At 37.7% G+C, this 15,221-nt stretch overlaps 1 protein-coding gene across 4 annotated transcripts in view; it reads left to right on the forward strand.

Moving 5' to 3' along the window:
* The window catches only part of ASB3 (ankyrin repeat and SOCS box containing 3), a 91,983-nt gene extending 77,726 nt beyond the window's left edge, over positions 1 to 14,257 (forward strand). For all 4 annotated transcript variants that reach the window (XM_082426280.1, XM_082426282.1, XM_082426283.1 and 1 more), the window contains exon 10: positions 12,508 to 14,257. In XM_082426280.1, the coding sequence (XP_082282406.1) occupies positions 12,508 to 12,713 (206 nt within the window). In that variant the 3' untranslated portion in view covers positions 12,714 to 14,257. The remainder of the gene's footprint in view (positions 1 to 12,507) is intronic.
* The last annotated feature ends 964 nt before the right edge of the window (positions 14,258 to 15,221 follow it).

Consider the following 15,221-nt stretch of genomic DNA (forward strand, 5'->3'; position numbering starts at 1 on the left):
TGTATCCAACTGACTTTTGGACATCTCCACTTGGTGTCCCACATTCTGACATATCCAGAATTTGAATTTATCATTTTTCCTACAAATCCTGATGTTCCTTCTGTTTCCTGGTTCAGAATGTGAGGTGGTTTGGGAGTGCTATTTACCAAGAAAGTGAGTTATCCCTGGCAGCTCTTTGTTACTTGTTTCATCCATAGCGGAGGTTTCGACAGGGGTGATTTTGCCCCCCACAGGGGATATTTTGGTTGTCACAATTGGTAAGGGTGCTATTGCCATCTAGGGGATAGAGGCCAGGGAGGTTCTGCTAAATATGCTACAGTGCACACGACAGCCCCCCACAGCAAAGAATTATCTGGCCCGAATGTCACTAGTGCCCAGGTTGAGAAACCCTGATCCACCTTGACTCTTGCGTTGTCCAGTGTTACAAAGGCTTTTATTCCTATACCAGGAAGACTTTTTAGCCCTGTTCTTATTGCGAACTACTTAGGAAACACTTGTGTTCTTCCTCTTAGTTATATTGGTCTCTCAGAATATTCTTCAGTGGTTCCTCTTCTGCAGGTAATGGGAGCCATTACAATGCTAGATTTTAGTAAGGCTGGAAAGAAAAGATATGCCCATCTACTCAGTTGCCTGAGTTTCAAATGGGATTGTGATTCTCTTCCTTTCTGTAGTTCAAGGCTGTCTTGATGTACCCAGCTCCCCTTTTTTCTTCAATTTTCAGGACATTCAATTTCCGTGTATTAGTCATCTATACTCTCCCCTCCTTTTTTGTGTTTTGAGTTGAGGATTTCTAGTAAGCAGAAGCATGGCCAGGGTTTTAATACCAATGGGAGTGAGTGCAGAAAAACAATTCTTTGATTACCTCTCTACATGTATGACAGTCTTGCTTTCACCTCACTTTCTCCAGTAACTTATCATGGTATTAAAAACTGCCTTGTCAATATATTTCTTTACATTTTTTGGAAAGGATGCTTCTTGTGGCTCTGCCACTATTTGTAAGCCCCTAGGTAATTTCAGCTCCCTAGCTCCTTTAGGTATACCAGTATCTATCCCAAGGGAAAGATTTTCTCCATTCTTTTCCTAAGCCCTTTTCAAGTCTTGGAGATGCCTTATACTCGCTCAAAATTCTCCTTTCCTCTCCCTTTTCCTCCTTAAGGAAATAGCAACTTGCCCTGGTAGCTTATAAATAAAAAAGACAACCAGTCTTGCTGCTTATCTTTTAATCATTAAGTCAGATTTGTCTTCAAAAGTTCTTTTGCGTTAGAAGGGAAATGTATACCAGGTAAAATTGACTGACTGGTTGCAGTTAACAATTTTTTGATCATGTGCCTGTATATACTTCTTAGAAACATCAGTTTAACCGCACATAGCAATATACTTCTTAATCAAAAAATTTGCCAGCCCCTGCCCAACTGACCAAGATCAAGTATAGGTAATTAATTATGTTCTTATGGATAAAAGCACTTGGCTTTAGTACATCCTGAACCTTTAATGATCAAATATGAACAATTCTATCCAGAGAATTATGTGGATCTGGATTGTACAAAGGATCCTGTAATGGCTCCTTGAAACTCTCTTGATCTATTCATTTCAGTGTTCCTCTGCTTTGTTCTAAACAGGATTTAAAACAGTTTATACATATAGATTATCACAAAACAGTAAAACAGAAGTTAAAAGTGAAAGCAGGGACTTCCCTGGTGGTCCAGTGGTAAAGAATCCTCCTTCCAATGCAGGGGACGTGGGTTCGATCCCTGGTTGGGGAGCTAAGATCCCACATGTCACAGGGCAACTAAGCCCACGTGCCACAACTACTGAGCCCATACGCCTCAACTAGAGAGCCCTCGTGTCACAAACTACAGAGCCCACGTGCTCTGGAGCCTGTGTGCAACAACTAGAGAGAGAAAAAAACCTGCATGCCACAACTAGAGAGAAGCCCACACGCTGCAATGAAGAGCCTGAGCGCTGCAACAAAAGATCCTGCATGCCACAACGAAGACCTGGCACAGCCAAAAATAAAAAATAAATAAATAAAATAAATAAACATTTTTTTTGAAAAGTGGAAGCAAAAGAAAAATATGGAGTCAGGGAAAGCTTATCATGGTAATCTGAAACTTGTCAATGGATACTCTGTAAACTTGGCTCTGACTGAGCGCTCTAGTTCTTGACACTAGGTTACAGAGTTCGTAAGATAAAACAAACTCATTGCTCACAAGTACAGATATTCTTGAATGTTGTGATGGACAGTTTCCTAGGCAACATCTTGGTAGCCATGGCTTCTTGGAATTTTATGTTACCAATCTTCAATGTGAACTGTTGCTGTCATACCAAGGTATAATTCAATAAAAGTAGTTCTTAAGTGGGCTCTGGTTCTCAGGTCTCTGTTGCTCTGACTTGACCAGGGCTAGATTTATAATATCTGGAGGGATGGATGACCTGTGTGCACTTTTGACCAGTTCTCTCTAAATATTGTAACACTCCACTCAATTTTTAATAAGTAGTAGTGAGCAGTGAGTTCAAAATTAGACTACCTAAGAAGTATCAGAGTGTAGCTATTTTGTGTTGCAGATTGCGATGAGAACATATTTTTAAGAGACAGTTGATCTGGGGCTTCCCTGGTGGCGCAGTGGTTGAGAATCTGCCTGCCAATGCAGGGGACACAGGTTCGAGCCCTGGTCTGGGAAGATCCCGCATGCCGCGGAGCGACTAGGCCCGTGAGCCACAATTGCTGATCCTGTGCGTCTGGAGCCTGTGCTCCACAACAAGAGAGGCGGCAATAGTGAGAGGCCCGCACACCGCGATGAAGAGTGGCCCCCACTTGCCGCAACTAGAGAAAGCCCTCGCACAGAAACTAAGACCCAACACAGCCTTAATTAATTAATTAATTAATTAATTAATTAATTAAAAAAAAGAAGAGAGAGAGACAGTTGATCTTAAAAGCAGAGGTAAAGGGCTCCCTGGTGGCACAGTGGTTAAGAATCTGCCCGCCAATGCAGGCACATGGGTTCGATCCCTGGTCCGGGAAGATCCCTCATGCCGCGGAGCAACTAAGCCTGTGCACCACAACTACTGAGACGGCGCTCTAGAGCCCGTGAGCCACAACTACTGAGCCCGTGTGCCACAACTACTGAAGCCCGCATGCCTAGGTCCTGTGCTCTGCAACAAGAGAAGCCACTGCAATGAGAAGCCTGTGCACCGCAACAAAGTAGCCCCCGCTCACCACAACTAGAGAATGCCTGCGTGCAGCAACGAAGACCCAACGCAGCCAAAAAAAAAAAAAAAAAAAAGAACCCCATTAGTAATTACCTTTCATCTTTAAAAATTGAGCATGTGACCTTCTATTTGTAGAGTAGGAGGAAACTTTGACCTCCCAGATACTAGCCATGTTATGGCTTAAGCGAATCATGCCTTGATTAACAGTGTCCTGCAGGCTGCCCTTAACACTGGATTTAAGAGAAATTTATAGTTAACTTAAAATTTTAGTAAGGTTCCATCTGCCCATTTATAATTTTATAATTTTAGCTTCACACAGCCTGTTATAAATCCAAGTGGTGGATTTTATTTTTTGTTTGTGTCTGTGTGTATGTGGTGGGGAAATCCTTACTAAACTAGGTACCAATGAGTTGTATCCACATTTGCTGGGACATTTTGCTGGTAAAACTGCTTTGATTTTGTCAGCAATCTATTGGTAAGCTAAGAGAGGAGAAAGTATTGCTCTAGAGCAATTAAAACAATTTTTTAAAGTGTCTTAGGTATTGGGTCACCAATATTATTTGAAAGCCCATTTTACTCTTCCCATATATGTACATTAGATATGTGTGCTGGCAGACCCCTGGGACAGCTATATCCTAATTAAAAGAAAATTATTTTCCATATCCCAAGTATTTATTTTAGGGTGGAAAGGCAGTTAGGACAGAAGCTTTAGTTTTTGATAGCTTGTTCATTTGAGAACTTTTAAACACTCATCTGTAATTTTAGTTAGTTCCAAATGTGGACCATAAGCAGAAGTCTTTAGTGAAGAGAATCTATCATGTAAATATTTCTGTAGGTGGGCATTTACAAATCTAGCTGTTTATATTCATTAATTCCTTAGTAAGTGGGTTCTTTAATTACATGTCAACTATGTATCAGATACTGATTTAGAATCTGTGAGTGAAAAATAAACAGTTCTCTAGTGCAGTGGCTAAAAAGGAATGATGCAGGGTCATGGCAGAATTTTCTTTTTCTTTTTAAGGTGAGAGAGGCTTGAACATGTTTTATAGATTAAAGGGTCTCAGTTTGTTTAAGGAAAAGATTAAAGATATGGAGATAAAAGCAATAGTTTATATAATAAGGTTTCAGATAAGCCAGAGGGAGGATTAGCCTCAAATAGGCCCCTTCCTTTGAGAATAAGAGAGATGAGGGTGGGGTGGATGTAGATAAGTTTATAGTTTGAGTATTAGAAACTCAGAGAAAGAGAGCCTAGAAGATCTCCTATTTTTACTTAGGAGTAGGAGGTAAAATCTTGCTAAAAAGGAAACTGAAGTGAGAGTTTGGTAGCAGAGACTTGATTTAGAATGCTTGTTGTGGCAAACTGGGAACCGGTGAAAGAGATTTGCTGAGCAACACTGAGGGCCTAAGTGGAGGTTGGAAGTGGTATAGTTCATTCATATGGTTATATGGTAATTTTTTCCCTAGCATTGCTTTACTTTCTCTGTATTGGAAAGAAGGAAAATGGTTAGATTGATCTGGGGGTTGTCAGAGCAGGTACAGAAGAATTGAGGATGATAAAATAAAATAGCATCAGTGATGGGCCCATGAACGGCAAATAAGAAATGAGAAAGGAAAGCGACCTGATAAACTAGACGGCAGGAGGAGTTGGGACCCGAGGTCTCAATGATATTAATGATCAGGCGTAGTGGTAGTAAGAGAGAGCACACTCTGGAAGGATAGTAAGTGGTGTATGTTGGAATTTAAAGACAGAAAAACGTGGGTTTGAAGGTGGTGCAGAAGAACTATGAGAATGCTGAAATTGCCACTTAGACTTCATGGTATAAGTGTGACAAGGTGTGGAAGAATGAGAAAATTATATCTTAGAAATTGGTCAAGGAAGTAATTTTGGGGGGAGGATCAGGCTTCTGTGAGGACAAGAAGTGAAGAGAGTGTTCTGGACAGTGTTCTAGATGAAGGCAGATTCGTTTATGATAGAATATAGGGGTTCCTGAGAACTTTATGGAGAGGTATTGGAGGGACTTAAAATTTACTTTATAATATTGAACTTAATTTTTTCTTATTGTCTCAGACTGCTGTGTTATAATTCCCTAAACAAGTTAGGGAAATGAAGAATGGATTTTTATTTTCTGAGAGATCCTGAGACCGTGATTCGTTCTTTTATTTGATTACCACAGGAAAATGCTTAGGCTAGATGATTTTACTTAATTTTCGAGTATTCCAGGCTCCAGAGAGAGGCATCCTAAAGGTGGGAGAGAGGAAGATGAAATTGCTTATCATTGATTGTTCCCTTTCACTTTATCTTTTCTCTAATAGTGAGGTAGTTGTACGAATTGAGCTTTCATCTTTTTTTTTTTTCCACTTAGCACACATGGCCGAGTGCCTTGTACCTACACATCTATATGGGTTAGGTTCGCACTTCCCAAAGTGGGTGACCTGGCACCCATACTTGTGGTGTACCTTAGTGAATTGTAGTTCATGTTTGACTGTTCAGTGGACCTGTGATTACATCATCTAGTTTTAACTTAACCAATTCTCAAAAACTGGTCAAGCGGCTTAAAAAGATTCCTGCAAAAATAACGTGTTATGTGGATAATACTAAAGGTACCAATACAAGTGAACCAACAAAATAATCATAGAGCTGCACTCCTATTCTTTTTTTTTTAAATTTAATTTATTTATTTTTGTCTGCGTTGGGTCTTCATTGCTGCGTGCAGGCTTTCTCTAGTTGTGGTGAGCGGGGGCTACTCTTCGTTGCAGTGCGCTGGCTTCTCATTGCAGTGGCTTCTCTTGTTGCAGAGCATGGGCTGTAGGGTGCACGGGCTTCAGTAGTTGTGGCACGTGGGCTCAGTAGTTGTGTCTCATGTGCTCTAGAGCGCAGGCTCAGTAGTTGTGGCGCATGAGCTTAGTTGCTCCACGGCATGTGGGATCTTCCCAGACTAGGGCTCAAACTCGTGTCCCCTGCATTGGCAGGCGGATTCTTAACCACTGCACCACCGGGGAAGCCCTACACTCCTATTCTTATCAGATAGTCATGTCATATGATAAAAAAGCTGACCACCCAATCTGAGCTGACGAGAAGTTCAAAAGTATCAAGAAAAGTATTTAAAATATGGTTCACCTTAAAAAAATAAAATATGGTTCACCTCTACTAATGTTAACAGTGAGCCTTGATGTTAGTATGTAGTGTGCCCTGAGATATTAGGTAATGAAAATATCATAATCAGCAAGACACTCTAAGCATCCAGAACATAAAGACAAACCCTTTGATTTTTTCATCAATATTTAAGTCATATGTTGCTCAGTCCATTATTTTTATAAAGTATACTAAACATAATGACAGATGCTTAGAGCTCCTTTTAAATTTGCTTATTCAATAGTGAAAAGACAAAAAGTTACATATCATTGGGGAAATGCATGTTCCTGCTGCCACAGTAAAACAGACTGAAATAATATGGGGACAAAGTAAAATGCATTTCTTATTAGCAAAGATTGTTGAAAGGAGCATAGAAAACATTGCTAAAGAGTTAAAAGAATAAAAATATAACCTTGCAAGTAGGAAATATGGTATACTAAGTTGGAAGAAGATATATAATATTTATAACATGTCTCAGCTTAGGGTTTTTTTAAGATTCTGTTTCAGTAAGAAAATATAAATAATGTTACTTTTCTGAGAGCCACTAAAGGAAATATGTACCAGAAAGGATATATTTGCAACAGTAATGACTTATTTAATAGAAAACTGTTTTTTTGGAAAAGCTATGTAAGACTGACTGCTAATGGAGTGGCTTACTTTTCTGTAAATGTGAGGAAATGGAGATAACATCACACATGAAAGGAGTTTATTGCATCATTAATAGTCAGGCTAATACAGGAAAGGAGTTGAAACCAGAATTGCATGAAGTAATACTGTTGTGAATAATTTTATAAAAACATGACCTTTAAAATATATAGTCTTTGTAGTACTTTATGATGAGATGGGAGTGACCATGATTATTGTTTATACATCCAGATGTTTGCTCTTTATCTTGTGACAATATAAAAAAGAACCCTTGAACTTAACAATGAATTATGTACTTTTCTTTTGCAAAAATAAAACTGTTCCAATTTTCTTAACCTTTTTTTTTTCTTGGTAATAAATAGCTATGAATAGTATGAAACCTAGTACATATTTCCTAAAATTCTGTTGATTTAAGGTAAAAATGATATTTTAACTGAGTGAGAAAGCAAACTACTTTCTGAAGGAAACTTTGCTACGGGGAGATGATTTCGAAAACAGATGCTGGGAAATATTTCTATTGTTAAGTGATTTTCTTGCCAAAAACAATGTGCATCACCTAGAAAAACTCTGGTATTGACACACTTAAAATACTTGGAAACAGTTTCCATAGATTTTGAATGCATTTAATAAAAATGTGAAAAAATGAAACTTTCTAATTAGCTTGTAAACTGATGGATACCAGGAAAAATAGAAATTTACCAGTTGAATTTTGATAAAAGTTTTGCATAATTGCTAGATGGGATAAGTTAGTATCCTGATTAGTTCAGCTAAGCCACAATGTACTCCTCCCATCTGAATCTACATGGTTTTTGTAAGATATTTTTTTAACTACACGAGTAGATTGGACCTAGAACCTAATCTTGGACTTGCCATGTCACTACAAATTAAATTAATGAAGCTTAGTCAGTCACCTTGCTTTCGTTAAAATATTATTGTTAACATACTTAGCAAAAGTAAAAAGGGTTTTATACCGTTAATAGATAAATGAAATTATTTTAAATATGTACCTTATTTCATTTTAACTTATTCTTTTAATTTTATGTATTTTATTTGTACTTAGTGTAGATAATGTTAATTTAATAGTATACATATATAATTTATATGTACGTAAATATCCATACATTGGGGTTATGTACTCAAGACTTTTCACTAATTGGGCGTGCAGTCAAAAAAAATTTGGAGATCACTAGATTAGATGGTGCCTAGGATTTGTATGGTATTTTACAGTTTATAAAATGCTTTTGCAAGTGTGTTCTAACTTGAACCTTATCCACAACCTTTTGATGCAGAGGGGTGTCAGTTATGTTCATTTTATAGATGAGGTATTATTCCCATTTCGTAGAAAAGGAACTGAAAGTCAGAGCATTTAAATGACTTGCTGCGGGTCACACAACTAGTTAATAATGGCTCATCAACTCCAACTCCAGGCTTATTACTGGGTGGTGCTCTTTCCATTCATTCCATTCATTGCTGTTCTACTGGTCATTCTTTAAGTTTTGATTTCCTGCCCTAATCTGTCTCTTATTTGTTCTTCAGAGTCCTCAGGTTGTTGCTTTTTTAATTTTGTCCAAGTTTTTAGTTGTAGTCAGTGGGAAAGAGAGAGACTGTACAAGTAAATTAAGAAGGACTGGGAACAAAAGGATGGAACCATAAAGACATTATATTAATGATGATAATACACATTGTGGTAGATGGCCCAAAAGTCAGATAAATACATTTGATGTAGAAAACCATGCAGAGGAACCATAGAAATAAAGTCTAGGCAGATACATCATTTGAATATTGGCATGAGGGCAGGCTAGAGATGAATGGTTGTAGGAAATATAGATAATGGGTGTGTATGATGTACATGTAGTTCTGTGCTATAGTAAACTTGGCATTAACAAGAATAACGAATTAAGAATTGTGGAGTTTAGTCTGATCATTGTTTTGGTTTTAGTACAATTCCATAGAACATGTGGGCTTCTATTTTGATTGTTCTGTGTATGTACAACAAAATTAACAAAATTAAAGACTTTATATATATAGAAATGAATAGTTAAAAGTTGCTTATCTAACAGATCTAGAGATAACTGGGTTTAACATTACTAATTTGAAACTAATTGGGTCAGAAAAGTGACTTAAAAGTATAGCATGGTTTCAAACATCATTTTCTAGACTATGATCAGTGCCATAATGTAGGAAAAGAGAGATTTATTTAAGAAATTAAAATCTAATATTAACAAGTTTTCATGAAAGTTATGTTTTACATACAGCTTCTGGGCTATTCCATATTTTGTACATATATATATTAAGTGTATGCTTCTTTAAATCTATTTTTTTTAATTTATTTTATTTATTTATTTTTGGCTGTATTGGTTCTTCGTTGCCACGTGCGGGCTTTCTCTAGCTGTGGCTAGTGGGGGCTACTCTTTTGCAGTGCGTGAGCTTCTCATTGCGGTGGCTTCTCTTGTTGCAGAGCACAGGCTCTAGGCGCACGGGCTTCAGTAGTTGTGGCACGCGGGCTCAGTAGTTGTGGCTCATGGGCTCTAGAGCTCAGGCTCAGGAGTTGTGGCACATGGGCTTAGTTGCTCCACGACATGTGGGATCTTCCTGGACTAGGCTCGAACCTGTGTCCCCTGCATTGGCAGGCGTATTCTTAACCACTGCACCACCAGGGAAGTCCCCTGGACTTTTCCATATTATAAATTCAAGGCATGACTTGATCTTCTCTCAGCCTGGTGGCAACACATCTGGAAATACTATGCATCACTAAAACTTTCATAGGAATTTTGCGTGCTTTGAAATATTGCATATATGATTATACAGTTCCCGTAGTATTCACTGGCATATTAAACTAAGATGGCACTGACGGGTATATTATTGTCTGTGTTAATAGTCCATAGGTGAAAGACTCCCTCAAGTTCAAATGAATACAGTTCTTACCTCTTAATTGTTCATCAGGCCAGCGATTTATTTTGCTCACAGGAGGAAAACCAAAATGGTGCAATTGAAATTGGAACCAGTAACTGAAGTAGCTATACCCTTTCCTTTTTTATTATTAAATGGAAAGATCTCCCAAAACTTAACGATAGTTTCAGTGGTTTAGAAGTTGTTAGAGAATTATTTTGGGCTTATCACAGTTTAGAGAACCCTAGACTTGGGGTCAGATCATTTGGATCTAGTATCAGCTCTGTTGCTGTATGATGTCAACCCAGGCAAGTCACTTAAGCTGTCCATAACAAATGTGTTTTGGTCCAGTTTGGCTTGATCACAGATGATTAAGCTTCCACACACATGTCAGCATAAACAAACAAATGGTTTATTTAGCTGTAAAAGATAGGGCTGCAGTGATGTAGTCAGATGGCCTTTTGGAAAGGCCTGTCTGCACTGCAGGAGGCTGTGGGACAGCCAGAGGAACACTCCCCAGTCAGCCTGAGGAGTTGTAAGTCAGTGTAGTCTGTCAAGTTGGTGAAGCTGGAGAAGTGTTAAGGATTCCTTAGCTCCAAGTGAGCAGCTCTCCTCCAGGTTACACAGCCATCCTTTGTCTTCCTTCTGGGTGTGTGGTGAGTATCTACATTAACAAGAATGTGCAGAATGAAGAGATTTCAATTTAACAGGATGCATATTAAACTCTAACCGAACAGGAGTAAAAATTCTCTTAACCAATCTCACTGTGATCCACACAATCTAGTCTTGTCATTTTCTCTGTCAGTCCCATTTGACTATACCTATGGCATGCTCAGGGTTTGCAGCTGATAGGCCACTCTCCAGTATGCCAACATACTTTTGTCCCTACCAGCTGAGTTTTGTGCTTACCAAGAATCAGTTATGCTCATTTCCAAAACTTCTATTACATTTGTGCATACCCAGTGACATTAGGACCAATTATTGTTCCTGATCTCAGTGGGTGAGAGGGCTTCCTTATGTGTACTAGTTGAACATGGGCAACCTACTTGTTGAAATTGAACCTGCTTACTACTCCTTTGGAAAACTGTGGAGGTTTGCAGTTTGAGCATGCTTTCCATGTGGTTTCCTGCTAATCTCTCTAGTGCTCCCTTTATCTGTGTTTTCTCATCTTAGAAGGGAGAATGATGATTCTTCCTTTAAGTTTACAGAAAAGGTTAAAATTTAAACAATATATAAATATGGAAACAATGAAAGTAAATGTGCTATATATTGTAGATGCTGTAGTCTTATTGTTTATAATGGGAAGTCTGTGTGACTCATGGTTTAAGGAAATACTCTTCTTCGACTCAGGTTTTATGTACAAAATCAGATAACTCTGTTGCTTTTCTTATTTGGCATTTTGAAACACTGTGGATTGAGGAGTTTCCCAAACCCTGAATGAACTAAACTAAACTTAAACCAATAAGCTGAAACTAAAATGTAAGATGATGGACTAACTTCAGTGGTTTGGAAGATGTTGAAGATGTTAGAGAATTAGCATGTCTCAGGCCCTGTGGGTTATTACAGTTTAAAGAACCCTAGACTTGGAGTCAGACCAGCTGGTCTTATATCAGCTGGACTCTTGATAGTGCTTGTCTCTGCTGCTCTGATCCTGGCCTGTTAATCATTGGTACATTTCACAGGGATTTACAAAAGATTTCTTGGACTAATAAAAGGCATTAGATTTGATTCACATAAAACCACTAGCTGTTTTTAGTGCCCTTAGTTTTCATGGACATTAACTTCTTTAGTTAACACTTTTCGTCTTGGAAAGCAAAACCAGTATCTTACGATTCTTAATCAAGTGTATGTGGGTTATCCTTTAATTGGTTATTAGCTTTTGGCAGCAGTGGTTTTAGCATGTGTACGTACACATGCACATTTTGGGGTCATATGCACTTGAGTTTGAATCCTGGTCTACCATGTACTAGATGTATGACCTTTGGAAAGTTACTTAAACCTCTTTTTAAACCTCTGTTGTTTTCTTATCTCTGTGAGAGCATGATAATATCTACCTCACAGGGTTAATGAAGATAAAAAGAGGATGTGTATCGGCATACAGCATAGTAGGCACTTGATAGATGGTCCTTTTCTCTTTCTGTCAGTTATAAAATTTCATTCTGTATCATGGATAAAAAGAGCAAAACTTATGTAAGCTACATTTTTATTCACTTGAATGTGGTAGGTCTGGAGACTGTTTGCAGTGAGAGTAAGAGGGAAGTAACGTTTGCTACTGTGTGCTTCTATCATTTCTAAAGTTAGATCACCCATTTCTTAAGTCTGAACTGGTATTGGCAGAAATTTAGAATTTGAACATTTAGTTTTATATGGCCCTGGGTACTGACTTTGGAATGTGTGGCCAGAAATCGGAGGAAGAAGAACCCGGTGAAGGCTGTAAAAAAGAATAAATAAATAAAGTTTATTTTGGTCATCCTGGCCCAAGTAATCTTTTTTCAAAAGTAAGTCTAAGTAACATATCACTTCTCTTCTACTACGCAGACGTGGGGAAAAAAAGAGCATTTACCTTAATGTACTGTTATATCTTTCTGGTTCAAACATTTTTATCTTCCTTTTTTTGTTTGTTTCTCCAGCCTCTGTTCCATCCCTGACCCACCTTTGTCGTTTGGAAATTCGGTCCAGTCTAAAACCAGAGCACCTACGATCTAACAGTTTTATCTGTCAGTTGCCACTTCCCAGAAGCCTACATGATTATTTGCTTTATGCAGAGGTTTTGAGGATGAATGAAGTTCCAGAACTGGCAGTTATTCAAGATGGAGAAATCAGTGAAGCTACTTAACACAGGTCATGTCTTACTCTGAAAACCACCAAGATAAGGAGCCATGGAGTACAAATTCTTCATGATTTTATCGTCACAAAAGATGATTTTTGTTTGTGTGGTTAGTTAGATTTTAGAGGGCAGTAGTTTAATGCAAATGTTTACAACTAAGCTTCCTGGTAAAAAAGTATAAACCTCACTAATGTTACTTTATTGTAGTTTTATCATCAGTACACTTTATGTTGTAAATTACCTAACCATTTTCTGCTTTATTCTGTTAATGAACTGTGGCTAAACATGGCCTATGTCCACCTATGATTCTGTGTTTACCTAGGGCTAGCATTTAGAAGGGAATGCATAAAACTTCACTGGAAGTGTACACACAGTGGAGTGGAATCTCTCTTATGTTTATAAAAGAACTATCTTATATTCTATTCTCATCTCTTAATTCAGTTGAAATTCATTGGCTTTTCACAGGTAAACTCAGGGGAGAATTCTTTCCTTAAAGACTATAGAAAATGAATCATTTTGCTGTTGTTTTTTTTCCAGTTCCTTGATACTCTCTTTGGCTAAAAAAGATTCCTGTTTCTGCAAAGGCAAGAACAGACCTAAACTCAAAGATATGCTCAGTTGAAAAAAAAAATTAGGTTGGTATTGAGATAAATGTGCATTTTACCACATTTACACAGTATTAATTAGGAGACTGGGAGAGACATTTCTGTGGTACCATCTTTAAAGAAAGGTATGTATTCCTGAGTTGCTCAATATCAAATAAAACTGAAGCTCCATTCAGCCTCCAAATCAGAGGGCAGCTTTGATCCTATGAAGCAATGATTGCTAGTTCTATTAATGTTACAGTGTGTTTCCTTTTTGCTATCTGGATACATTATCAAATAGTCCATGAAATTTAAACCTTAACATCCTAGGTTAATGAGACACTGCCTCATTGGTTTTGCAATTGCTCGATATGAATCTAGAGTCAGAGAGGACTGAACACCATATCAGGTGAGCTATGGTAAGAGGCTGTGGGCAATAGTCTTGAGAGAAAGGTTATAAATGCATTAATGTTGTGATAGACAACTAGAGATGGGGTCCAAAGGAGGGCAAGTATTCTGTCCTATTGGGATCCTGTGACTTAAAATAGATGGGAGTAGGTTAGCCAGATTCATCTCTGATAGGCTTTTGCTATTTGGTAAAAGCAGTGATGATGGCGTACCAAATGATGGAGACATTAAAGTCCAGGGGGATGACTAAATTCAGCACAGATTAGAGCTGTAGTTGCTGCCTGTGGGGTGGGGATAGAGTTTGACTGTAGTTATACAGGCAGAGATAAGGGTGGATATGGAAAAACAGGTGGAAATTCTGATAGTTACTAAATTCTAAAAAAGTATGTACTATGTAATATTTTTAAAATGTCTGTATTTTTCCAAACCCTAAGTCTCTGATTTTAACAAAACCAGTTTTTTGTTAGGGTCCAATGTACATAGAATGTTTACATTTGAGGGTGAATCTTTTCATGTGTTTTTGTTCATGTTCAAATATGTAATAAATTCAACTACTCATAACTTAGTGAGCTTTTATTCTTAAAAATCTCAAAATATTTCAGATACATTAAAAACCCTTAGTATTTAAAACATAAATGATTTTACATACTGTATAAATGCATCTTTCTTTTAGACTATTTTATAATACAATATTTATGATTTTTATGACTAATAACAAGGACTCAGTGAGAAGTCTAATCTAAAAGTACCTAAAGGTAGGTGAATTATAGTCACAGCTTCTGATCAAAATGATACATCCAGTTAGTGTGAACTTTAAGCTCTGACCTACATGCACCATGGTGCTTTAATACTCTTAAGGTCACAGTGAACCTGAGGAAGAACTCCATACAGTAGTTTCCTAATGGTGGTACATATCCAGAGCAGGACGCAAATTGGTTTTAATAACAGTTGTCAGGAGTTTACCCTTCCTTGATCTGATGTTGTCCTTTAAGTATATTTCCTGCTGATCCTTCCTGTCATAGGACATCTTTCTGTGATCATTTGATGTAATAATGGTAATCTGGACATCATTTCTTTCTTTTTTTAAAGTAACCTTTTTATTGACATTTAACACACATATATAAAAAAGGACACAAATCATAAGTATACAGATTACAGTTGACCCTTGAACAACATGGGAGTTACAGGCGCCTACCCTCTGCACAGTTGAAAATCTCCATATGACTTATAGTCAACTGTCTGTATCCATGGATTCATCCAACCATGGAGCCAATCAACTGCAGATTGTGTAGTATTGTAGTATTACTGTTGAAAAAAATCTGTGTATAAGTAAACCTGCACCAGTTCAAACATGTTGAAGGGTCAACTGTATTTTTACAAAGTGAAAACATTGCATAATCAGCATGCAGTTCAAGAAACAGAATTATTAGCATCCCAGAAGTTCCCTTTGTGGCCCTTCTAGTCACTGTGCTCTTGCCAGAAGGGTAACTACTCTTCTGGGTTCTAGCACCAAAAATCAGTTTTT

Source organism: Balaenoptera physalus (genome assembly GCF_965194825.1).
Source record: "Balaenoptera physalus genome assembly, chromosome: 15".
Taxonomy (NCBI): Eukaryota; Metazoa; Chordata; class Mammalia; order Artiodactyla; family Balaenopteridae; genus Balaenoptera; species Balaenoptera physalus.